The sequence below is a fragment of the Chlorocebus sabaeus genome, chromosome 14 (assembly GCF_047675955.1).
Source record: "Chlorocebus sabaeus isolate Y175 chromosome 14, mChlSab1.0.hap1, whole genome shotgun sequence".
Lineage (NCBI taxonomy): Eukaryota > Metazoa > Chordata > Mammalia > Primates > Cercopithecidae > Chlorocebus > Chlorocebus sabaeus.
In genome coordinates, this window is record NC_132917.1 from 74135317 (window position 1) to 74161899 (window position 26583).

The following is a 26583-nucleotide window of genomic DNA, read 5'->3' on the forward strand; positions in this document are numbered from 1 at the left end:
TATGACACGTGGTTCAGGGGAAAGTCCCTTAGTGGGTCACAGATGTAGTTCAAAATGCCAAGTGCTCTCTTTGATCGTTAGGGGAAAGTCATATGCATTTCTACTGAGAGCCATTTTTACTAACAATCAAGGACTACAGAGACTACTTATCAGAAAAGTGAGTTATTGAGAGTTTCACAAAGCTGGCTTTGTAAACTAAAATTTCTAAGAACTAAAGTTACCAAGAGCCCTAATTCAGAATCCCACTAATAAGCCTGATTACTATTGAAAACCAGGGTAATGGGCAAAGCACACAGAGGCAGCTGGAATTCCCTCACCTCTCAGATAGGATATTGCTACCAGTTTAACATCACTGTTGTCTTAAGTCAACAATTTTTAAAATAATTAATAGATTTTTAGAACAGTTTTAGATTTACAGAATTATTGAGCAGATAGTACACAGAGTTCAATGTACCTACCTCCACCCTAACCCCACCTCCACCCCTATAGTTTTCCCTATTATTAACATCTTGCATTAGTGTGGTGCATTTGTTACAATTAATGAGCCAATACCGATACATTATTATTAACTATATAGTTTACATTAAAGTTTACTCTTCTATTGTCTAGATACTTCTATGGGTTTTGACAAATGCATAAGGACAACCATCTACTATTATATATCATATAGAATAGCTTCACTACTCTAAATATCCTTTGTTTCGCCTCTTCAACCCACCCCTTCCTCTCTCCAACCCACCCCCACCCCACCACTTTTTTTTTTGAGACGGAGTCTTGCCCTGTCGCCCACGCTAGAATGCAACGGTGTGATCTCGGCTCACTGCAACCTCCCCCTCCCAGGTTCAAGCGATTCTCCTGCCTCAGCCTCCCAGGTAGCTGGGATTACAGGCACGCACCACCATGCTTGGCTAATTTTTTGTATCTTTAGTAGAAACAGGGTTTTGCCATGTTAGCTAGGCTGGTCTTGAACTCCTGACCTCATGATCTACCCACCCTGGCCTCCCAAAGTGCTGGGATTATAGGCGTGAGCCACCATGCCTGGCTCCAACCCCATTTTTACTTACTATCTCTACAATTTTGCCTTTTCCAAAATATCATAGAGTTGGAATTGACAGAGCAGGAGCATCACCATCTTGTTGGATAAGCACTGCCATTCTAAAGTTCACCTTGATCAAAAACCATGTAAATCCAAAGGGCATCAGCCTAATGGCTAAGGTGAGCATGACCATAAACCACAAATAACATCTCCAACTAGAAACATTCCAAACCCTTCCCTGACCAGAGACATGCCAGCCCTGAGATAACCTCCCCTCTGGCCGGAGAGATGTCAGCCCCAGGATAACTGCCTCTCCCACCAGAGACATTCCAACCCCACCATAAACTTCTCCCCCACAGGGAAACATTCCAAGCTTGTGGTCAGTTCTCTCACTCTAAAATAAATAGTCTTAGTTTGTAAGAGAGAGTGCTTTTGACCCAAATCGGCCAGAAGCCCCTCTCAGGTTTATTCTCCAAAATAAACCTGTCTTTGACTGTTGAGCCACTTTCCATGTTTCTTTCCTTTCTTTAACTCTTGCAAGAATCATATATTATGAAGCCTTTTCTGTGTTTTCAAGGTTTGATAGCTCATTTCTTTTGTTGTTTTTTTTTTAACCTCTGAACTTTTTATTGGCCTCTTGCTCCCCAAAGGGTACCCTGCTTCTGCTGGCTTAATGTCTCAGAACTTTGGTGTCATTGTTCTCAGACACCACTTTGCCATCCACTCTCTGGTGGGTAGTAGCCTTTTGGATGATTTGCATGGAGTTGCTGCTGTCCAGGGCATCACCAAGACTGAAGTCCTCACCATCTTCCAGCAGGCAGTGGTAGGAGGTGATCTCAGCCTCCAGCTTGAGCTTGATATTCAGCAGGGCCTTGTACTCCTGGGCCTGGGGCTGTCCCTCTGCCCAGGTCTGTGCCAGCTCTGACTCCAGGTGCAGCAGGATCCCATTGAGCTGCTCCATCTGGGCCTCCACCTCCCTCAGGGTGTTCTCCAAGCTGGCCTTCAGATTTCTCATGGAGTCCAGGTCAATCTCCAAGGACTGGACTGTACATCTCAGCTTCATGAGCATCATCTCAGCAGCTCCAACCTTGGCAGACTGTATGGTGACCACTGTGGTGCCCTCCTCCATCTGCTGAGACCAGTACTTGTCTAGCTCCTCTCAGCTCTTCCGAGCCAGCACATTATATTGGGCCCAGATGTCTGCCATGATCTTGGCGAAGTCCTGAGATTTGGGAGCATCTACCTCCATGGTCAACCCAGAGCTGGAAATCTGGGCTTGTAGGCCTTTTACTTCCTCTTCATGGTTCTTCTTCATGAAGAGCAGCTCCTCCTTGAGAGCCTCGATCTCTGTCTCCAGCTGCAGCCAAGTGACATTGGTGTCATCAATGACCTTGTGGAGCCCACTGATGTCACTCTCCACAGACTGGTGCATGGCAAGCTCTGTCTCATACTTGATTCTAAAGTTATCAGCAGCAAGATGGGCACTGTCGATCTGCGCAACTATGTGGGCATTGACCAAAGTATTTGTGAAGATCTGAGCCCTTATGTCCTCAGTGGTCTTGAAGTAATGGCTCCAGTCTCCGACCTGGGGTCCCTTCTTCTCCAGGTGCTCCCGGATTTTGCTCTCCAGCTTCCTGTTCTCAGTCCCCAGGCTCCTCACTCTGTCCAGGTAGGAGGCCAGGCAGTCATTCAGGCTTTGCATGATCTCCTTCTCATTCAGGATGCCTCCCATTCCTGCCAGACTCCCAGCCATCCCCATGGCCAGGCCTCCAGACCCCATATCACCCTGGAAGTTGGTGCAGCAGGACACAAAGATCCGGGAACCAGAGCCCCCAGCGCCTACACAGATGCTGGCCGCACTGCTGACCAGCCAGGCGCCATAGCTTGGTGGCTGGACAGAGTCCAGGGACTGGTAGTTGGAGAAGGTGGAACAAGTGGTGAACCTCATGCTGGCCAGGGAGGAAAGTGAGAGGAAAGGACTCAGGCTTTACCAATGACCTCATTTATTTTTATCTCTGAACAATACTTCACTGATGAATGTACTGTAGTTTGTTCATTCATTCTCCTATTGAAGGACATCTTGGTGGCCTCCAGTTTTGGTGATAATGAAGAGAGTAGCTACAAACATTCATATGTAGGCTTCTATGTGAACATAATTTTCAACTTAATTGGGTAAATACCTAGAAACATGATTACTGGTTCAGATGACAAGACTATGTTCAGTTTTGTAAGAAACTGCCATACCATCTTCCAAAGTGGTTATACCATTTGCATTCCCACCAGCAATGGAAGAGCATTTCCTATTGCTTTGCATCCTCACCAGCATCTGGTATTGTCAGTTTTTTAAAAAATAGCCATTCTAATAGGTGTTAGTGGATCTCATTGTTTTAATTTTCTTTTTTTTTCTTTTTTTTTTTTTTTTTTTTTTTGAGACGGAGTCTCGTGCTGTCGCCCAGGCTGGAGTGCAGTGGCTGGATCTCAGCTCACTGCAAGCTCCGCTTCCCAGGTTTACGCCATTCTCCTGCCTCAGCCTCCGGAGTAGCTGGGACTACAGGCGCCCGCCACCTCGCCTGGCTATTTTTTTTTTGTTTTAGTAGAGACGGGGTTTCACTGTGTTAGCCAGGATGGTCTCGATCTCCTGACCTCGTGATCCGCCCATCTCGGCCTCCCAAAGTGCTGGGATTACAGGCTCGAGCCACTGTGCCCGGCCATGTTTTAATTTTCAATTCCCGAATGACATATGACATTTAGAATCTTTTTATATGCTTATTTGCCATCTGCATATCTTCTTTGATGAGGTGTTTGCTCATATCATTTGTCCATGTTAAAATTGGGTTGTTCGTTTCCTTATTGTTGAGTTTTAAAAGTTCTTTTAGTATTTTCAGATGCAAGTCTTTTATCAGATATATATATTTTGCAAATATTTTCTCCTAGTCTGTAGGTTTTCTTTCCATTCTCTTAAATGTCTTTCATAGAGCAGAAGTTTTTAATTTTAATAGAGTCCAGTTTATCATTTTTTTCTTTCATCAATTATGCTTTTAGGGTTGTATCTAAAAACTCATCACTAGACCTAAGGTCACCTAGATTTTCTCATATGTTATCTTCTAGAAGTTTTATAGTTTTGCATTATACATTTAGGTTTAAAATCCACTTTAAGATGATTTTTTGAAAGGTGTAAGGACTATGTCTGAATTTTTTTTTTTTTGAGACAGAGTCTTACTCTGTCATCCAGACTGGAGTGCAGTGGCATGATCATGGCTTACTGCAGCTTTGACCTCCTGTGCTCAAGTAATCCTCCCACCTCAGCCTCCAGAATAGCTGAGATCACAAGCATGCATCACTACATCCAGCTATTTTTTAAAAAATTTTTAGTAGTCTCAAAATCTCTACATTGCCCAGGCTGGTCTTGAACTCCTGGGCTCAAACAATCCTCTTGCCTTGGCCTCCCAAAGTGCTGGGATTATAGGCATGAGCCATTGCACCAGGCCTGGATTCTTTTTTTTTTTTGAGACGGAGTCTCGCTTTGTCGCCCAGGCTGGAGTGCAGTGGCCGGATCTCAGCTCACTGCAAGCTCCGCCTCCCGGGTTCGCGCCATTCTCCTGCCTCAGCCTCCCGAGTAGCTGGGACTACAGGCGCCCGCCACCTCGCCCGGCTAATTTTTTGCATTTTTTTTTAGCAGAGACGAGGTTTCACTGTGTTAGCCAGGATGGTCTTTTGTTTTTTTTTAAGCATATGAATGTCCAGTCATTCCATCACCATTTGCTAAAAATATTATTCTTCTTCCATTAATTCGCTTTTGTGTCTTTGTCAAAGATCAGCTGATTATATTTGTGTGGGTCCATTTTTGGGCTATATATTCTGTTCCACTGATCAATTTGTCTGCTCTTTTGACACTACCACACTTGATTGTAGTAGCTTTACAATAAGTCTTGAAGTTGAGTAGTGTCAGTCATTCAACTTTGTACTTCTTCAGTGTTATGTTGGATATTCTGGGTCTTTTGCCTTACCATATACACTTTAGAATCAATATGTCGGCATCCAAAAAAAATAACTTGCTAAGATTTTTACTGGGATTATATTGCATCTATAGATCAAGTTGGGGAGGACTAACAACAATGTTGAATTTTCCTAAGCATGAACATGAAATATTTTTTCATTTACTTAGATCTTTGATTTCCTTCATTACCTTTATAGTTTTTCTCATGTAGATCCTGTATACATTTTGTTAGATTTATGTCTAAAATTTTTGGTGCTAGTGTATCATATCTTAAATTTCAAATTCCAATGGCTGGTATATAGAAAAGCAACTGTACCCTAAGACTACATCCTGAGACCTTGTTATAGTCACTTATTCGTTACAGGAGTTGTTTGGTAAATTCTTTGGAATTTTCTGCATAGACAGTTATATCATCTGTGAACAAAGATAGTTTTATTTCTTCCTTCCCAAACTATATACATTTATTTCCTTTTCTTGTTTTATTGCATTAGCTAGAATTTCCAGTATGATATTGAAAAGGGCTGGTGAAAGGGGATCTCTTTGCTTTGTTCCTGATCTCAGTAGGAAAGTTTTGAGTTTCTCATCATTAAGTATGATGTTAGCTATAGTTTTTTTGTAGATTTTTTAAAAATCAAGTTGAGGAAATTTCCCTCTATTCCTAGTTTACTGCAAGTTTTTACTATGAATAGGTGTTGGATTTTGTCAAATGCTTTTTCTGCATCGATTGACATTATTGTGTGATTTTTCTTCTTTGGCCTATTGATATGATGAATTGTCTTAATTGACTTTTGAATACTGAACCAGCCTTAAATACCTGGGATAAATCCTTTTGGGTCATGGTGTATAATTATTTTTATACATTGTTGAATTTGATCTGCCAGCATTTTGTGGAGGATTTTTGCATATATATTCATAAAGGATATTGATCTGTAGTTTTTCTTTCTTGTCATGTCTTTATCTGGTTTTGTACTGGGATAATGCTGACCTCATGGGATTAGTGAGAAAGTATTCCTTCTGCTTCTATTTTCTGGAAGAGATTGTAGACAATTGATATCCTTTCTTCCTTAAATGTTTGGTAGAATTCGCTAGTGAAATCATCAAGGTCTGTTGCTCTTTTTTTTTTTTTTGTAAAGTTGTTAATTATTATCTATTACCTCTCTGATAGTAACAGACCTGTTCAAATTATTTATTTCTGCTGTGTGAGTTTTAGTAGTTTGTGTCTTTCAATAAATCAGTCCATTTCACCTAAGTAATCAGATTTGTAGGCACAGAGTTGTTCATAATATTCCTTTATTATCCTTTTAATGTCCATGGAATCAATAACGATCACCTTTCATTTCTGATATTAATGTATGTCTTCTCCCTTTTTTCCTTGGTTAGCCTGGCTAGAGATTCATCAATTTTATTGATCTTTTTAAGAGATAGTCTCAGTTTCATTGATTTTTCTCTATTGTTTCCTATTTCTAATTTCACTGATTTCTGCTCTATTTGGTATTATCCCTTTTTTCTTCTTGCTTTAGGATTATTTTGCAATTCCTTCTCTTGTTTCCTAAAATGGGAGCTTAGGTTGTTGCTTTTAGATCTTTCTTCTTTTCTAATATATGCATTTAATGTTATTCATCTTCCTCTAAGCACTGCTTTTGCTGCATCCCACAAATTTTGATAAGTTAAATTTTAATTTTCATTTAGTCAAAAATATTTTCAAAATTTTCTTAAGACTTCTTCTTTGACTACTCATATATTATTTAGAAGTATATCGTTTAATCTCTAAATCTTTTGGGATTTTCCAGTAATCTTTCTGTTATTGATTTTTAGTTTAATTCCAATATGGTGTTACAGCATACTCTGCATGACTTCTGTTCCTTTAAATTTGTTCAGGTGTGTTTTTTGTCCCAGAATGTGGTCTGTCTTGGTGGATATTCCACATGAGCTTGAGGAGAATGTGTATTCTGCTGTTGTTGGCCAAAGCGTTACACAAATGTCAATTAAATCCAGGTGATTAACATGCTGTTCCTCTCTCAACTGTATCATTACTGATTTTCCGCCTGCAGGATCTGTTAATTACTGGTAGATGGGTGTTGAAGTCTACAACTATAATAGCTGATTTGTCTGTTCTTCTTCAGTTTTGTCATTTTTTTGCCTCATGTATTTTGATGCTCTGCTGTTAAGTGTATACATATTAAGGACTATTACGTTTTCCTGAAGAACTGACCCTTTTATCATGATGCAATGCCCTCCTTTATCCCTGTTAAAGAGATGTTCTTTGCTCTGAATTCTTCTTTGTCTGAAATTAAGATACCTATTCTTGCTTTCTTTTCATTAGTATTATCATGGTATATCTTTCTCCCTCCCTTTACTTCGAATTCATCTGTATCTATCTATCTATCTATGTGTATATATACATGTGTGTGTGTGCATATATATATGTGTGTGTGTATTTGCATTTTTTTTTTTTTTTTTTTTTTGAGACGGAGTCTCGCTCTGTCGCCCAGGCTGGAGTGCAGTGGCCGGATCTCAGCTCACTGCAAGCTCCGCCTCCCGGGTTTATGCCATTCTCCTGCCTCAGCCTCCCGAATAGCTGGGACTACAGGCGCCCACCACCTCGCCTGGCTAATTTTTTGTATTTTTTAGTAGAAACGGGGTTTCACTGGGTTAGCCAGGATGGTCTCGATCTCCTGACCTCGTGATCCGCCCGTCTCGGCCTCCCAAAGTGCTGGGATTACAGGCTTGAGCCACCGCGCCCGGCCATATTTGCATTTTTTTTTTGAGATGGAGTCTTGCTCTGTGCAGCTTCCACCTGCAGGATTCAAGTGATTTCCTGCCTCAGCCTTCCGAGTAGCTGGGATTACAGGTGTGTGCCACCATGCCCAGCTAATTTATGTAATTTTAGTAGAGACAGGGTTTTACCATGTTGGCCAGGTTGGTCTCAAACTCCTAACCTCAAGTGGTCTTCCCACCTCAGCCTCCCAAAGTACTGGGATTACAGGTGTGAACCATCGCACCTGGCCTGTGTCTTTATATTTAATGTAGGTTTCTTGTCACATAGTTGGGTCTTGTTTTTTAAGCCTTTCTAACATCCTCTGTCTTTTAATTGATATGTTTAGACGATTCATATTTAAAGTAATTATTGACCAGGCGCAGTGGCTCACGCCTGTAATCTCAGCACTTTGGGAGGCCAAGGTGAATGGATCACTTGAGGCCAGGAGTTCAAGACCAGCTTGGCCAACATGGCAAAACCCCATCTCTACTAAAAATATAAAAAATAAACCAGCGTAGTGGTATGAACCTGCAGTCCCAGCTACTCGGGGGGCTGAGGCACGAGAATTGCTTGAACCCGGAAGGCAGAGGTTGCAGTGAGCTGAGATGCACCATTGCACTCCAGCCTGAGCGACACAGCAAGACTTCGTCTCTAAATAAATAAATAAAGTGATTATTGATATCAGTGAATTAATATCTACCATGTTTACAACTATTTTGTGTTTGTGGCACTTGTCCTTTTTTTTTTTTTAAGAAAGAGGGTCTTGCTATGTTGCCCAGGCTGGCCTCAAACTCTTAGCCTCAAGCAATTCTCCTGCCTCTGTCTCCTGGGTAGCTGGGACTACAGGCACATGCCACTATGCCCAGCTCCTCCTGTGGTTTTAATTGAGCACTTTATATGATTCTGTTTTCTCTCATCTCTGAGTGCATCAATTATACCCCTTAAAAAATTATAGTGGTTGCCCTAGACTTTGCAATATACAGTTAGAATTAATCTATGTCCACTTTCAAATAACACTATACTGTTTCTCAACTGAACTATGGAGAAGCGTGTCTAAGCCTTTTAGAGAGATGTTGAATATGCTTTAGAGAGATGTTGTATGAGTCTACTCTGGTTGGTGCATTCCTAGGTACTGGGGGTCAAGTTACTTGGATGTCAGTGTCCAAATCTGTATATAGTCCCAGTTCACCCCACTGCATGCTCTTCTGGATCCCATTCTCTCCTGGATATAACAGGGATGAAGAAAATGAAGTGGAGATTATTATGAAGTGTGGCCTCGCTTCCTGGGACGGGTGTCAGAATGACTAGTTTCCCTTCTTCCTCCTCTCACCTCCCCATATCATGGTGGAGCTTCCCGTCCCTACACTGCATTGTTTAAGCAAGCTGCAATTTGAGATAAGAAGTAGACACTAGCACCTAGAGGTAAGTAGTTCCACTCTAAGGGCTTAGCATATTTGGGTCTTCCAACGACAAGTTCCTATTCTCCACCCTTGAGGCCAGGAATGGAAATGAAAAGAAGCAGGTATTATCAAAAAGACCCCAACCCAAGAGGCAGCTGCCCTGGGTGCTCCCTGGCTTGTCCTTTACTTGATCTGTGGCCATCCTGCCTCTGTGGGACTCAGTGAGCTCATCTGTAATGTGGGAATGAAAATCCTTTCTCTACCAAACTGGCATCTGAAAAGATAGAATGGGATCATGTATGAGAACATGATTATGCAAATTGTAAGGGGCCATACACAGGAAGAGTATACTTATTTTAAAAATCAGAGGAGATGGCTGTCAAAAAAATATTTTACTTTCTGTTCTGAATCTAAATTGTCCCATCTTTTCTTGGCTTCTATCATAATCAAAAGAGCATGGTGATTTAGCTGGTGAACTGTGGAGAGTGGCTTGCCCTCACCCAAGTCTACATTCTCCTTCATGGCTCTGCAGGACCTCTCCTCTCACCATAAGTATCTTGCAGTTTGGCTCAGGACATGTGCCAAGTTCTCCTAGCAACTCTTTAGGGCATTTTTCTTGCTTGACAGCTCCAAAGTAGCTCTACGCATTCTGCAGCTCACAGAGCCTCTAGGTAGACAGTGAGGTTGGTATTTTCCTTCACATGGGGCTGGGGTAATGATGGCACTAGCCACCCATCTGACTGCCTTTTCATAAGCCCTGTGGCTTCTTCTCTGTAGTGTGTAGGAGGCTTCAGGCCTCTAAAGTCAGCAATTCTGGAGCAACAGAAATACCTGCCACCCCAACATCCTCTTGCACTGGTTTTAATTGAACTGGCAGTTTGGGAATCTATTAATATAAAATGTTGATATTTGGTATTTATTATGGTTTGCAGATCTTGTAAAATTAGGTGAGTTACATTTTGTGTTGGGGAAGCTATACTCTAATCCACACAGGCAAAGTGGCAGTTTCCTGTCTCCGGCCTGACCATGCAGTCACCTGGGGATACCATGAAGGCTGGTCCCACCAGCCTCAAGGAGACACTGTGGATGAGTCAGGAAAAGGGACCTGCTCCCTAGACTCTCCAGCTGAAAGAGTTGTTATAAAGACATCCAGAGAATTCTCAGTGCCTCCTGAGATTTGCGTAAAGTCCTCAAAGTGACCTCACCTTTCTGATCCGGATATCTCCTCCTGTGGTTAGTGTGGTCCAGCTTTCCTACCCCAGCCTTCTCCTTCACCTTCATGACTATAAAGTAAAAGGAACACAGCCTCAAAATGTATACATTAAAAAGGGTAGGATTTCAAGGATAAATGGCCAAATCCATAGTCACAATGGGAGATTTTAATACGGATAAAAAACTAAGACAAAAGGACATATAGCCGGGTGTGGTGGCTCACAACTGTAATCCCAGCACTTTGAGAGGCTGAGGTGGGTGGATCACCTGAGGTCAGGAGTTCGAGACCAGCCTGGCCAACATACTGAAACTCCATCTCTACTAAAAATACAAAAATTAGCCAGGTGTGGTGGCATGCGCCTATAATCGCAGTTGCTAGGGAGGCTGAGGCAAGAGAATCTCTTGAACCCAGGAGGTGGACTTTGCAATGAGCTGAGATTGTACCACTGCACACCAGCCTGGGCAACAGAGCAAGACTCTGTCTTAAAAAAAAAAAAAAAAAAAAAAAAAAAGGACATATAAACAAATTGAAGAATAATTTCTAACAAATAGAGAACACACTTCCTTTTCAAGTACAAATGACACCATTTACAAAGAAAGCACATATACTAGGTCACGGAAAAGCCTCAGAAAAGTAACTTTATTATGTTTCTATAGTTTATATATAATAAGCCAAATTTATATTGTGGTTTCCTATTAAAACCATCATTCAAAATTATTTTATATAAATATACTTGTATATATAGTAATTTCTAATCATGGGTTTAACGGGAAACCACAATAGAAATTACTAAATATTTGAACTCAACATTTATAAATACAACATATTGAAACTTGTGGGATGCAGCATACTTAGAGGGAACAAGGAAAGAAGGCAATTACTTTAAAAGATTATTAAGATAGGCAGTCGAGCCAGGTGTGGTGGCTCACACCTGTAATTCCTCCACTTTGGGAGGCCAAGGCAGAAGGATTGCTTGAGGCCAGGAGTTCACGACCAGCCTGAGCAACATAATGAGACTTCATCTCTATAACACACACACATATCTATATCTTATTAGATATATACATATTAGATATATATTTTATAGATATATATTAGATATATATTTTATAAATATATATATGTGTGTATATATAAATATGCACCAGTTTGAGGCTGCAGTGAGCCATATATGATTGTGCCACTGCATTACAGCCTGGGTGACAGAGTGAGAGTCTGTCTCTATGAAAAAGAAGAAAAAGAAAAAACAAAGGCTTTCTATGTATGATCAATCAGAAGAAAAGAAGAATTTTAAGTAAACAACACTAGGAATGAAAAAGGAACATAACTTAAAATATAGTTGAGAATTTAAAAATTATAATTCCATTAAAAAATTCATGCCAATTAATTTTAAAACTTAAATAATAACAATAAAACTTAAACAATAACAATTACATTGCTATGTGCCAGATACTATTTTAAGTGCTTTGCATGTATGATTTAATTGAATCTTCTCAACAATCCTATGAAATAAATAACATTATTATTCCCATTTTACAAATGAGGAAACCCAGACACAGAGAGCTTAAATGACTACCCACATGGAAAAACAAAACCAGACAATCTGTTTCTGTAATTATAACCCTTAGCCACAAGGCTAATAAATGGATACTTCATTACAAAAGTAATAGAAGTATCAAAATTGACTTTAAAAAAATTAGAAAACTAAATTAACCAACAACAATTAAAATGATTGTAGGAAAGGAACCACAATCAGTCATATATTGATAATTATTGAAGTTATGCTACAAAAGATTTGAAAAAAAAAAAGAGTTGTAAACTAAAAATAAAATCCAAAGCCTCCCCACCAACTAAATGGACTCCCTCTTGGCCAAGGGGATCCCAGGCATACATTAAAAACCAAAATCCTGGCCAAGACAGGATAGGAGGTCAGACACACCTTGTTATATTCTCTCCTTTTTGCAGTATAGACATAACTGACCAGCATTTATGTTAAAATTGAGAATAAGACTAACAGAACAGATCCTTTGTGGCAATAAGGTACCAAACTATAAACAAGACCTAAAGCCAGGCCAGGCAAGGGTTAAGTCATGCACACCTACACTTGAAGAATAAGCTGTGTCCTAACTGCCACAAGGTTTTTCTTTTCCTCTAGCAGCTAAACAAGCACTGGCCTTGAGACAAGCAATATTAGAAAAATTTGCAGCACATCTACCAGCAGACGCTGACTAACCAACCCCCTGCTCCATAAGCCATAACTATAGCTTTGATTGGACAAAAGACTGACTTCAGTAACTTTCTCCTGATAAGATCACGAACCATGGACTGGTTCTGGTCAGTTTACAGAGGCTGTGCACTTGAACTTCTACAAAGATATTCTAACGTATAATGCCTAATGTAATACATTTAAATGTAATGGCTCCATCCCAAGGTGAACATGGGCATGTGTAATATGCATGTTTGTTCAATACACATGCATCAGGACCACCTTCACGAATATTCATAGATCCTCCTGTAACCTACTGAATATGCATATTTGGCCAACCCAGTCATTACCCCTCTTCCTTCGAAGTGCCCGTCTCTGATCTAACCCTGAGGCTGTGGTTCCCAGCCTGTAACATGGCCACCTTGCAGGCTGTAACCCTTTACAAGAAATACTTCTCTCTAAATGCATAGATTATGTGATTTTTAAGTTAATAGGGTCATCATCATTTATTTTACTTTTGTTGTGTTTGAAAATTTTTCTATAATGCAAAGAAAAATAAACACCAGGAACAGATAGTTTTTTAAAATGTTTTATCTGAACCTTCAAGGATTAAATAGCCTCTACATATACAAAATGTTTCTCAAAGATAGAAATAGGACATCAGAGGCAATAGGGACATCTGAAGACTATGATGCAGAGTGGGCTGAACACAGGGGAGATGGTGGAAAATCTTCATAAGGAGTTCTGAGGTTAAATCCTCAGGTCTCTCTTCTAGGCTCTAGTCTCCTATAATGCCCCTTCTACTCAGAATATGGAGGGGCCCTGTAGGAGACTAAAGCCTAGGACAGAAGATCCCTGGATAGCTGAGGGCAAAAAGGAGTAATTTCACTGGGGAAACAAAAAGGAGTTAAGTAAATGCAGTTAGCCCCTCAGCCCTTTGCCTGTTGGACTCCTAGAACGTTTAGGCCCTCCAGGCAGGACATTGGAGAACTTTCAGATTCCAACATTTTGGGGACCTCTGGCAAAATGGCAAGGGCTCCATCCAATTGCCCACTGTAAGTCTATCATTCAACAAGTCCAGCCTGGCCACTTGGCAGCTGTTTAGCAGTTCCACTTCAAAACATGAACAGCCAGCCAAGAACCACCAGAATGACAGATACCAAAACAAACAGGAAAAGAAAAAGTCCAAGGAAACAGGAGCAATGTAGGCAGCCAAAGAAACCATTAAAACTATGTAGTAGCAAATGCCACAAAAGCAAAAATAGACAAATGGTACTTAATTAAACTAAAAAGCTTCTACACAGCAAAATAAACAATGAACAAAGTAAACAGACAACCTACAGAATGAAAAAAATATCACACACTGTGCATGTGACAAAGAGCTAATATCTAGAATCTGTGAGGAACTCAAACAACTCAAAAAGAAAAAACAAATAACCCCATTAAAAAGTGGGCAAAGGACATGAACAGATATTTGGCAAAAGAAGACATATAAATGGCCAACAAACATAAAAAATGCTCAATATCACTAATCATCAGAGAAATGCAAATTAAAACCACAGTGAGATACCATCTTACACCAGCCAGAATGGCTATTATTAAAAAGTCTAGGCCTGGCAAGGTGGCTCATACCTGTAATCCCAGCACTTTGGGAGGCCGAGGTGGGGTGATGGCCTGAGGTCAGGAGTTCAAGACCAGCCTGGCTAACATGGTGAAACCCCATCTCTACTAAAAATACAAAAATTAGCCAGGTGTGGTGGTGCATGCCTGTAATCCCAGATAGGAGGCTGAGGCACGAGAATCCCTTGAACCCGGGAGGCAGAGGTTGCAGACTGAGATTGTGCCACTGTACTCCAGCCTGGGCAACAAAGTGAGACTCTGTCTTACACACACACACACACACACACACACACACACACACACACACAAAGTCTAAAAATAACACGTTGGCCAGGCTGCAGAGAAAACATGCACTGTTGGTGGGAATGTAAATTAGTACAACCTTTATGAAAAACAGTATGGAGGATTCTCAAAGAACTAAAAATAAAACTACCATTTGATCCAGCAATCCCACTACTGGTATATGCCCAAAGGAAAAGAATCATTATATTAAAAAAGGTACCAGCACTTGTATGTTTATTGCAGCACTATTCACAATAGCAAAGATATGGAATCCACTTAAGTGTAATCGATGTAGGAGTGGATAAAGAAAATGTTTTATATATATATGTGTGTATGTGTATATATATATATAATGGAATGCTACTCAGTCATAGAAAATGAAATCATGTCTTTCGCAGCAACATGGATGAAACTGGAGGCCATTATCCTCAGTGAAATAACTCAGAAACAAAAAGACAAATCCTGTGTGTTCTCACTTATGAGCGGGAGCTAACAATTGGTACACGGACATGTAGAGTGAAATAACAGACACTGGAGACTCCAAAAGGTAGGAGGGTAGGAGGGGGTGAGGGTTGAAAAGTGACCTATTGGGTACACTGTTCACTGTTCGGGTGATGAGTACCCTAAACTCAAACTTCACCACAATGAAATATATGCATGTAAGAAACCTGCACTTTTACTCCCTAAATATATATTTTAAAATGTTTAAGTTATTTAAAAAACTATGTAACTGGTGGTCACTTTAGTAGCACATATACTAAAATTGGGATAATAAAAGATTAGCACGACTCCCATGTAAAGATTACAAAACAAAGACAAAAACAAAGATAGTTAATATCTTCAAGGAGATTGTTATAGGTTTGTTTAATATAGTTCCTTCCTTGGCATCCAGTTTTTGGCCTGACATAAGTTGTTTGAAACCCAATTAGTTGTACTCCTTTGGCCTAGTTAAAACTTCCCCTCCCCATGTGATTGTTTGTAAAATAGCGCATTCTCGCTCTCTCTCTCTCTCTCCCCTCTCATTCACTGATTGAACATCCTACTGCCTCTTGACTTCCCACCAGCCACCCCTAACCTCTCCAAGATCTGTAAGTAATAAATTTTTTCTGTTTTATGCATTTTGGTTTCATTGTGTCTCACCTGACCACCTAAACCTTATTTTCCTCCTGGTTAGAGCTCTCCTAGAAAGTGGCTATCTTGGTTTCTGGCTACTCTGCAGAGACAGCTCTCAAGACCAAATTAGAGGAAATCACAACAGAGACAAGAAAAGACATTGTATTCATGACAACAAGAAAAGCAGAATTAAAAATATCTTAGAAGAAAATTTTCAATAAAACACTTGGAACATAAATTTGAAGGAGTATATCAGATAATAGAACACAAATTAAAAGAGATTAAACAAATACTATGATAAAACAAGAAAACCAGAGAATCCATCCAGGAGGCCCAAACATCAAAGTAATAGGAATTCCCAAAACAGAGATAAAAAAATAGTGGAGAGAAAATTATCAATGAAATAACATGAGAATACTTTCCAGAACTGAAGGATTTGAATTTTCTGATTGAAAGAAATTTCAATCAGCTTAGAAAAAATAATTTTTAAAAAATCCACTCCAAGTCACATGATTATGAAGCATTAGGACATCATGGATTAAAGAGATCTTAAAAGCTTCCAGAAAAAAGTAAGTCACCTACCAAGAATCTGAAACAAGAATTGACATCAGATTTCTCAATCGCTACAGTGGAAGCTACAAGACAATGAAATCATGCTTCCAAAAGTGAGACAAAATTATTTCCAACCTAGAATTCCAGTTCCAATCAAGCTATCAATCAAGTGGGAGAGTAGAATAGGGGCATTTTCAGACATAAACTATCTCAAAAATCTACCTTCGATGCACCTTTATTTCAGGAAGTGATTGAAGGAGGAACTCTAACAAGATGAAGGACTTGCACTAAGAAAGAAATTAAGTCTGGAAAACGGGATTCACCACAAAAGATGGGCAAAGGAAAGTCGCTGGAGAAGAACCCTGCAACAGTCCAGAGAGCAACAGGCATATTTTAGAGCAGGCACTGGACAGGATGTCTTCAGGAAAAAACCTGGTTCTGAAAAATGGTCTTGATGTGTTTGACTGTTGCGAGAGGATACAAAAAGCTTGTCAAGAATAGTCATAGAAAGGAAAAGTAATCATGGTACACTATACTCAACTGTGGGCAATATTTACACAGTCATAATAAATCAAGTGAGTATTAACTTCCCTGAAAATAGCAATAGAAACAGGGTTGATATTCCACCGATATGCATTGGTATGGCTGCTGTTTATGGTTGGTGTCCATTTTTAGAGATCAGGTATTCATATTGGTTGGTCAACATCAGTGCCATGTTGGTTGTTAAATATTTTGAACATCACCACTGGATGTAACTATTTGGAGAGTATAAAACACCTGTGGAGAATCCTGCTCGCTACTTCCCTGATGCCCATTCCCCTTTCTGCTCTGACTTTCTGACTTCTGCTCCAGCCACAGTAGCACTATGGCCAACTAAAAAGAATCACTTCCCTCAGATGCTCTTCAGCTCTCTCTGGCTGAAGAGCTGCAGGAGAAAGAACCTGAAGAAGGAGTCCCTTCCTAGATAAAGCATTTTCAGAAGAAAGCGCCTTCACTTTTCCTTCTTCTTCCTTCCTGGATAGAGTTGCCAGGTTTAGCAAATAAAACTAGTTTGCCCAGTTACATTTGAATTTCAGATAACATCAAATAACTTTGAGTATATGTTTGGTACAATATTTGGGATATACTTCTACTAAAAATTACTTGTTGACAAAGGTGACCCAGATGTGGTTACTGAAAACCATACCTGGGTCCTATGACAAAGGACTCTAAAAGTAAGTTTTTACTGGGAAAATAATATTGAGTCTGTCAGTAAGGGAAAAAGGGAGAATGGGCATTGAGTGGTCATCTAGCATGTCTGCTACACTGCCCAACATCCATTCCCTCTTCTTCTTGCCTATTTACGAAACTCCATTTTGTTCAGGTAGAGACACAGGGCCCTTGATTGCCAGCAGTCACCTTCCCTAGGCTCAGGCATGAGTTGGGATCTATATAAACCATTCATGGTAATCTGGTTGCCCTTAGCCAGTCACTGATTTTAGGAGTAGTCATGTGACACTATTCTAGCCGATGAGGTTTAGGTAGAAGTACCTTGGGTAAGACTTCCAGGAAAGCTTTTATTTTCCTGATTGAAAGTGACACAGTTGGAATGCATAGTTTGTCCTTTACCCTCCTCCTTTCTTGCATGGACCTTGAGACTTTGAGATAAAGCAGCCATCTTGCAACAATGAGGTGACAGGTATGAAAATCAAAGGCACAGGCTAAGGACAAAGCAGAAGGATAAGACAAATCTGGGTTCCTGAGAATATCACTGAGCTCTGGAATGCTTATCCCTGGATTTTCTGTTACCTGAAAAAAAAAAAATCTCTATATTTAAACTGCTAGCTAAGTTTTATGTTACTTTTAGTTGAGGCCTTCCTAACCGACACATAATGGAAGACTATGGACAGTTCAAATGAATGAACTAGATTTTTATGTATTAACATGTCTAAATCTCAAATACATAATGAGAAAAAAAAAGTTGTAAAACAAAATGATATTATTTACATAAAACTTTCAAACAAACAAAACACTACCAATACTGATTATAGTTACATTTATAAGTAATAAAATCATAAAATTATGCAGAGGAATGATACACACCAACTTCAGGTTACTTCTGGGGAGGGATAAAGTTAATGATGCTTGATGATCTTTGGTATTTTGGATAGATTATACATATACATGTAGGTATGAAACAAATATGATAAAAAGTTAATATCTGTTAATTCTGGACAGTAATATATCAATATCTGTCATATTGTACACATTTGAGGTATTTTATTATTAAATTAAGTACTTTTTAAAATAACTAAGAGGTCTCCCCAACACTATGAGATAACAGTCTCATGCAAAATGGGTCAACTGAGCACTCTGCACAAAAAATGACTGGGAAGAAAACTCCCCACACTTTGCTAGATCATTATGAAATTTTAGAACAGTGACTATGAAGAAAAGAAAGATCCTAAAAACTTGTAGAGTGAAACAATCAGAAACAGGTCACCTGTCAATGAATAGAAAAGCAGGAGACTCCTCCTCAGCAAGTTGAATAAGAGAAGATAATGGGCAGGGTGCGGTGTCTCACGCCTGTAATCCCAGCACTTTGGGAGGCTGAGGCGGGTGGATCACCTGAGGTCAGGAGTTCAAGACCAGCCTGGCCAACATGGTGAAACCCCATCTCTATTAAAAATACAAAACTTAGCCAGGTGTGGTAGCACATGCCTGTGATCCCAGCTAATTAGGAGGCTGAGACACGAGAATTGTTTGAACCCAGGAGGTGGAGGTTGCAGGGAGCTGAGATTGTGCCACTGCACTCCACCTGGGTGAGAGAGTGAGACTCTGTCTCAAAAAAAAAAAAAAAAAAAAAAAAAGAGACAGAAGATAATGATAGAGCAAAACCACCCCAAATCCAAGGGAGAATGATTTCCAACCTAACATTCTCCACCCAGTCAAACTACCAGTTCAGAGTAAGGGTAAAAGACATTTTCAGACATGTAAAAAATTATTTTACTTCTCTTTCATAACTTCCTAGGAAGTTCTTTAAAAAAGTTACCCATCATTAATCAAGAAGGGGAAGACAATGATATACAGGAGAGAGTGGATGGAATCAGAATAATGAAGAGCAGTCCCCAGATGACAGCCGTGTCCTCAAAAATCAATCAGTCCTCAAAAGAACTAGAAAATGAGGCTTCGGAAGGAGCCGCCCAGGGGAAAAAATGAAATGTGAAAGATTTGATACACTCTTGGAGATTTTGGAACAACTCAAGAAAGTGACAGAAAATGCAAAGCAAAAAGATAGCAATTAGAAATACCAGGGAAAAATTAAAACTCTGCAAGGAATAAAATGTGATCATGGCATGTAATCATGAGTATAAACACTGCTTTTTGAATGAATTAAAAACAGTGATGATATTCTACACTGGGAGGATAAAAAATAGATGTCTGTGGTTGTAAGTTAAATATTCACTTGTAAGTGGCTAATATCTAACTTCAATAAATAGCAGGAATAATTATTACTATCATTATTATTAAAAGGCAGCCAACAAAAAAAGCTAAAAGAATTCCTAGTGGTTATCTTTGGGAAGTGGAACTGTGACATATGGAGGAAGCTGGAATGGAGTTCCATTGCTTTTTATGGAAAGCTCTTACATGTGTTAATTTATTTTTAAATTATAGCTTTTTTATTTTAAACATTTTAAAGTAAATAATTTAATATGCCATGTGTTCCTACTTTATGTGATAATCGTATACTTGAAAATTAATGGTTAAATCTATTTATTCAAAGTGAATCATGTTTAAAATACTTAGCAGAATTACACTACAAAGAACCCTTTAAGGCAGTGGTTCTCAAACTTGAGCGTGCATCATAATACCTAGAAGGCTGCTTTCTGTTTGTTTTCTTGGAGTTGGGGTCTCGCTTTGTCACCCAGCCTGGAGTTAAATGGCGCAATCACAGCTTACTGCAGCCACCAACCTCTAGGCTCAAGCAATTCTTCCATCTCAATCTCCAAAGTAGCTGGGATTACACATGTGAGCAGCTCCAGAAAGCTTGTTAAAATAGATTGCTGGGTCTCATCCCCAGAGTGCTTGATTCCATAGCTCTAGGTTGGGGCCTGGAAATGTACATTTCCAACAAGTTCCCAGTTGCTGCTGCTGATGCTGATCCAAGGACCACATTTAAAACCTCTATTTTAAGAAAGTAACTCCCAATTTATATTTTTTATTAAATTGGGTCAGTTGGTGATTTTTAAAAAGCTGATATCTTCCTACTCCAGTATGGTGTGAAGAGTACAGAGAAGGTGAGGAACAGATTTCTTTTCCCATAGAAAACCATCTTCAAATGTCTTAGTGGGTGACTCCATGTCTCCCCAAGCCGCCACAGGAAAGACCATGTGACCCAGCCTGGTCAAACACACCCCATTCCAGCCACAGAGATCGGTTCAGGAATGATCCCATGTCCTTAACTGGGCCAATCAGAATTCTTCCCAGGACATTTCTGCTTGATTCATCCAAAAACTCTGCTCATTCTGGCACTGCTAAGCTGATAAGCTTGGAAGTTACTATTTGGCCTGTCACATGGACAGAAGCATTCAAGAAAAGTAGAGAAACAGAGTCCAGATAACACTGTGACTCCCTGAATCAGTTAATTTTGAACTGTCCTTCTCAGTTGTGTTGAGCTGTTAAATTCACTTTATTTTTTCTCGTGTTTGAGTTGGGTTTCTCATGTTTGCAATCACAAGTGCCTGACTAATGAAAATGAAATAGAGCTTTCCAACATGTTTTTAAAATGTGTTATTTCCTATTTGAAGTACTATGGATTCTCAGATTGGAAAACAAATGAAAGTTTGTTGGAAAAACAATGAAATGCCTGATTGTCACTGACAAATGACAATACATATGCAAACATAGATGAGAACTCTACAAACTACAGAAGTATGGAGCTATAATGTAGCTATAATATTCCGGTAGATGCATACCTTCCAGTTCTGGACTAGCTGAGACCATTCCTGCCTCATCTCCTCTGTGCCAGGTCCCAACTTCTCACAACTTGAGAGAAGCTCCCTCCCAGGGATATGCAGAAGTAGGAGAAGAACCCAAACTCCCTGACATGATCTTCAAAGGAGTCCATCCATCTGAAGCTGAGTGTTGGCCCTGGGGAAGTGTTTGGATTAGCTCTGCTCTGATTGGCAACTATACTGCCCACTATAAAAGTCCCAACCTAATTCATGAAACAGAATTTCCACCTCCAGCATTTCATATAATGTGTATTCGTTGAATGTCAGGTATTTTGCTTTCATCATCTTATTTAATTCTCACTATAATTCAGTAAGATATATAATTTTCACTCCCATTTTATAGATGAGTAAATGAAGACTAAGAGTTAAGTGATTTGTCCTGGATCAAAGAACCAGCCATGGTGGAGCCAGGATTCAAATTGGATTCTTTTTGATTCCCAAACCTAAGGAAAGAAGGAAGAAGAAAGGGAGGGAGGGAGGGAGGGAGGGAGGGAGGGAGGGGAGGGGAGGGGAGGGGAGGGGAAAGGGGAAGGGGAAGGGGAAAGGGAAAGGGAAGGGAAGGGAGGGGAGGAGGAAGGAAGGAGGAGGAAGGGAGAAAGAAGGAGAGAGAGAGATGAAAGAGAAGTAAAGACGTGAGAAACAGAGGGGGCCTGGTATGGGTTACTGACAGTCTTCCACTTCTGGGTTCCAGACCCTTCCTGAAGCCTGGCTGAACTCCTGTCCACAAGACTTCTCTGGTATTATAATAAATCCCTCCTTGGCAAAAAGGAATTTGATGTTTAAAAAAATAAACATTTTTTTAAAACCCTCTTTTCTCTTCAACTAGTTTCAGCTGATTTGATTTACTTGTATCCAAAAAGTACTAACCAGTACCATTATCCACTACAATATCTTGCCAAAGGAATTGTGCTAGCAACACATCAACCTCTGGCATGCAGCAAATGAAAGGACTTGTAACACTAGTCCCTACCCTGCCCAACTAGCTGTTATTCCCCCATCCATCTTTAGATCATAGATCGCCTTGGCATTCAGCATGCCTTTACAGTGAGGGAACACGAAAAATTCTCTTCTGCCCTGAGTCAAAAGTCACTTTCCATTTCATTGCCCCTACCACTAGCCTGGAATCACATCTGGGATCCCTGAGAATCCAAAACCCTACTGACCAAATCAACACCTGGGCCGGGCGCAGTGGCTCACGCCTGTAAACCCAGCACTTTGGGAGGCTGAGGCGGGAAGATAACAAGGTCAGGAGTTCGAGACCATCCTGGCCAACATGGTGAAACCCCGTCTCTACTAAAAATACAAAAATTAGCTGGGTGTGGTGGTGCATGCCTGTAATCCTAGCTACTTGGGAGGCTGAGGCAGGACAATTGCTTGACCCCAGGAGGCAGAGGTTGCAGTGAGCCGACATGGCACCACTGCACTCAAAAACAAAAACAACAAACAAACAAACAAAACAACATTTTAAGCCTGTAAGGCCAAGGATTAGAGTGCTACCCTAGCAAACAGACACACAGGGGTCCCTGCCCAAGCAGCCTGCATGTCCAAAGCAGCAAGGAGGTGGTGACACAGCTAGCTTTAAAGATGTATGACACATTTTAGCCATCAGAACTCTTTGGATAGAATCATCTGGTGTTTAGGTGCCCACCCCTTCCCTATCCACAAGGGCACATCAATTCAATCCAACAAATCCTTATTGAGTATCCACTTTGTTCCAGATATTTGCACTAGACACTGGGAACAGAACAAAATAGTTGAATTACTAGGGAAGAAGGGTAAAGCATAGTAATGAATCCTTAAGATTAGACATCCATGTCTCTGGGAAAAATGATAACTAGTAAAAAGGTTGTGCCACATTTTCACAGGTCAGATTTTGGGGAGCTTTTCTTTCCACCCCATATTTTAAGCCACTTGATCTTGATATCTAAGAACTCTAGACCAGCCAACATGGTGTCTGGTGCACCCCTCTGAGAGCCCAAAGTATTTCAGAAAAGGACTTCCCCAAGGGCTTATCTGGGATTATTTTGTGAACTGAATCGACAAGAATGACACGGGGTCATGCTGGGCTTTAGAAAGCTAAGCTAGAAGCCAGGGAAAGGCTACCCTCTCAACCCGTTGCTTGTCCATTGCCTCGGGGCCCTGCAGACTGAAACACCCACGCATGCTCCAGGAGAGAAAGGACAAAACAAACAAATATCCCTAAGAAAACTAGCAGTAGCAAAACCAGGTACCGTATCCAAAACCTAAAAACAAAAATGTGTAATGAAAGGAAACTAGCCATTATTCTGTTTCTATCCTGAGCTGTTATATTAGCAGACATAATTTATTTTCCCATGGTTTTCTGGGAAAGAGGTAAGTCTCAGGGTTTTTGCTGCTTCATAAATATTTCAGCCAGTCTAACACATTTGACAAAGACAACAGAAATTTACGTGCCTAGAAGAGAAAGATTCAGTTCATTAGATGAGAACAAGATAGAACTAACTCACCACGGTGTCAGACAGAACAAGTCTCCTGTCATTTCTGTTAATTTGGAGTGGTTTTGCACCCAAAAACCTCAAGGCACCAGAGTGACAAAAACAGAAAATCAAATATTCTATACTCATTTGGAAGATTTGCCCAGCTTTTCTGGTATTCTCCTCTTCAGTGTGTGTGAAGCTTACTCTTAAATACTCTGTGTTCATGCTATAAAGCACATTTTCCCTTATCTGCATAGCTCTGTCTACTTTCTCTGAAGCTTCCAGCTGCAAACTTACCTTTGTGTTCTTAGCTCTGGAAACCAGGATCCAAATCCCACGGAGGCCAGAACCACTTGCTCTATTCCTGTTGGGTGGCAAGAAGGGCTTTCTGTGGTTTCCAGGCTGAACAGTATTTGGGGCATTGGAGATTGACTTCTGAGGCTCAGTGGCGGCCAGCCATGTGACCAAGGTTGGGGGAGGGACGCTCCTGCAGGGTCAGGGATGGATGCCTGGTTGACTGACAGACCAAGGTATAGCAGGGTCTGAATAGAGCTGGCCATGATCATAGGCAGATGCCTTTGCTCTAAATTTCTTCTTGAATTTTAACTTGGTGATCTTTTTATGGCAGTGGTATACTCCAGCCTTGGTTCTGAAATGCTATTTTATCTCCCTGCATAGTTTTTAACCCAGATTCTTTTTGGATTCTGTCTTGGAGGGATGTTAGAGCTGGAAGAGAACTTGGAGAATCCAGTCCTGTCTCAAGGTTGCCCATTTTATACAATGAAAAATTGGGGCCCAGAGAGGGACAGTGGCATTTCCAGGAACCTATAGAGATGTGGGCCTGTTGTTAGGTACTGGGATGACCCCACTTGGCTCAAAATTACAGCTCACTTGAATGTCTCCAACTTTTACATTGTTAGAGCTTTGAGGACTGCTGAGATGTCAATAAAGGATCTTCTCACATTGCAAGTACCTAAATATTCAGCTGTTGGATCAGGGCATGACTTGGAAATAGTGGCAGTCTGCACTTGTGGTCAATGAGTTTATATAAACATGTGTACTTATTTTTAGGTATCTCTAACTCAATCTTTGTAAAATGCTCCAAGGTGATCTTTTTAGAGGGATCAGGTGACACCAAAAGCTAGAGACATTTTTTTTCTTTAACCTCAAAGACCTTGAAGACCTCTCTAGACTACAGCCATGCAGGTAGCCTCCTAGTTCACACCTGTCTCTCCAGCCAAAAGGATGGCTGCTGGCTCTCTGCTGACAAAAGAAGAGGTGGTAGGAATGATAGAGAAAATGATAGAGGCAGAGGTGTTGGTTGCAGAAGTAGCAGTAAAATGGTGGCAATGTAGATGAAGGTGTGAAGTGTAGATGAAGTTGTGAAGTACAGATACAGGTGATGAGGTATAAATGGAGATGTGGGGTATAGATGGAGGTGTGAGATATAGATGGAGGTAATGAGATGTAGATAAAGACGATAAATTGGCTGGGCGTAGTGGCTCACGCCTGTAATCCCAGCACTTTGGGAGGGTGAGGCAGGCAGATCACCTGAGGTTAGGAGTTTGAGACCAGCCTGACCAACATGGAGAAATCCCATCTCTACTAAAAGTACAAAATTAGCCAGGTGTGATAGTACATGCCTGTAATCCCAGCTACTCAGGAGGCTAAGGCAGGAGAATCGCTTGAACCTGGGAGGTGGAGGTTGCAGTGAGCCAAGATCATGCCATTGCACTCCAGCCTGGGCAACAAGAGTGAAACTCCATCTCAAAAAAAAAAAAAAAAAAAAAAAAAAAATGGTAAGTTGTAGATGGAGGTGAGGAGATGTAGACACATAGATAGATGGTGAGGTGTAGATGGAAGTGTGAGGTGTAGATGGAGGTGTTGAGGTATAGATGTTAGTGTAAGGTGTAGATAAAGATGGTGAGGTATAAAAAAAAAATTAGCTGGCATGGTGGCACATGCCTATAATCCCAGCTACTTGGGAGGCTGAGGCAGGAGAATTGCTTGAACCCAGGAGGCAGAGGCTGCAGTGAGCCAAGATCGTGCCACTGCACTCCAGCCCAGGCAACAGGGCAAGACTCCATCGAAAAAAAAAAAAAAGATGGTGAGGTGTAGATGGAGGTGGTGTGAGGTGTAAATGGAGGTGTGAGGTGTAGATGGAGATGATGAGGTGTGAGGTGTAGACAGAGATGATGAGGTGTATGTAGAGAGAGGTGGTGAGGTGTATACGGTGGTTTGAGGTGTAGATGGAGGTTCTGAGGTATAGATGGTAGTGTAAGGTGTAGATGGAGGTGGTGAGGTGTATATGGAAGGGATCAGATGTAGATGGAGGTATGAGGTGTAGATGGGGTGTGAAGTGTAGCTGGAAATGTGATATGTGAATGGAGGTGGTGAGGTGTACATGGAAGTGATGAGATGTAGATGGAGGCAGTAAGTTGTAAACAGAGGCGTGAGGTGGAGATGGAGATAGTGAGGTAGTATATGGTGGTGTGAGGTATAGATGAAGGTGTGAGGTATAGATGGAGGTATGAGGTATGCATGGGGGTGGTGAGGTGTAGACAAGGGTGGTGAGGTGTAGATGGTGATGGTAAGGTCTAGATGGAGGTGTATGATGTAGGTGTAGGTGGTGAGGGTGGTGAGGTGTAGATGATGGTGGTGAGGTCTAGATGGAGGTGTGTGGTTTAGGTGTAGGTAGTGAGGTATAGGTGAGGGTGGTGGGGTGTATATGGTGGTGGTGATGGTGGTGGTGAGGTCTAGATGGGGGTGGTGAGGTCTAGATGGTGGTGAGGTCTAGATGGAGGTGTGTGGTTTAGGTGTAGGTGGTGAGGTATAGGTGAGGGTGGTGAGGTCTAGATGGTGGTGGTGAGGTCTAGATGGAGGTGGTAATGTCTAGATGGAGGTGGTGAGGTCTAGATGGAGGTGTGTGGTTTAGATGTAGGTGGTGAGGTATAGG

General features: G+C 40.8%; 1 protein-coding gene and 1 pseudogene across 2 annotated transcripts in view; both read right to left on the minus strand.

Annotated features, from left to right (window-relative positions):
* SLC4A5 (solute carrier family 4 member 5) overlaps positions 1 to 26583 on the minus strand; it is a 143093-nt gene that overhangs the window by 86415 nt on the left and 30095 nt on the right. For both annotated transcript variants that reach the window (XM_073023088.1, XM_073023087.1), the window contains exons 4-5: positions 23925 to 23991; positions 10397 to 10474 (exon numbers count right to left, since the gene is read on the minus strand). In XM_073023088.1, the coding sequence (XP_072879189.1) occupies positions 10397 to 10472 (76 nt within the window). In that variant the 5' untranslated portion in view covers positions 10473 to 10474; positions 23925 to 23991. The remainder of the gene's footprint in view (positions 1 to 10396; positions 10475 to 23924; positions 23992 to 26583) is intronic.
* On the minus strand, positions 1707 to 3204 carry LOC103220035 (keratin, type I cytoskeletal 18 pseudogene; annotated as a pseudogene).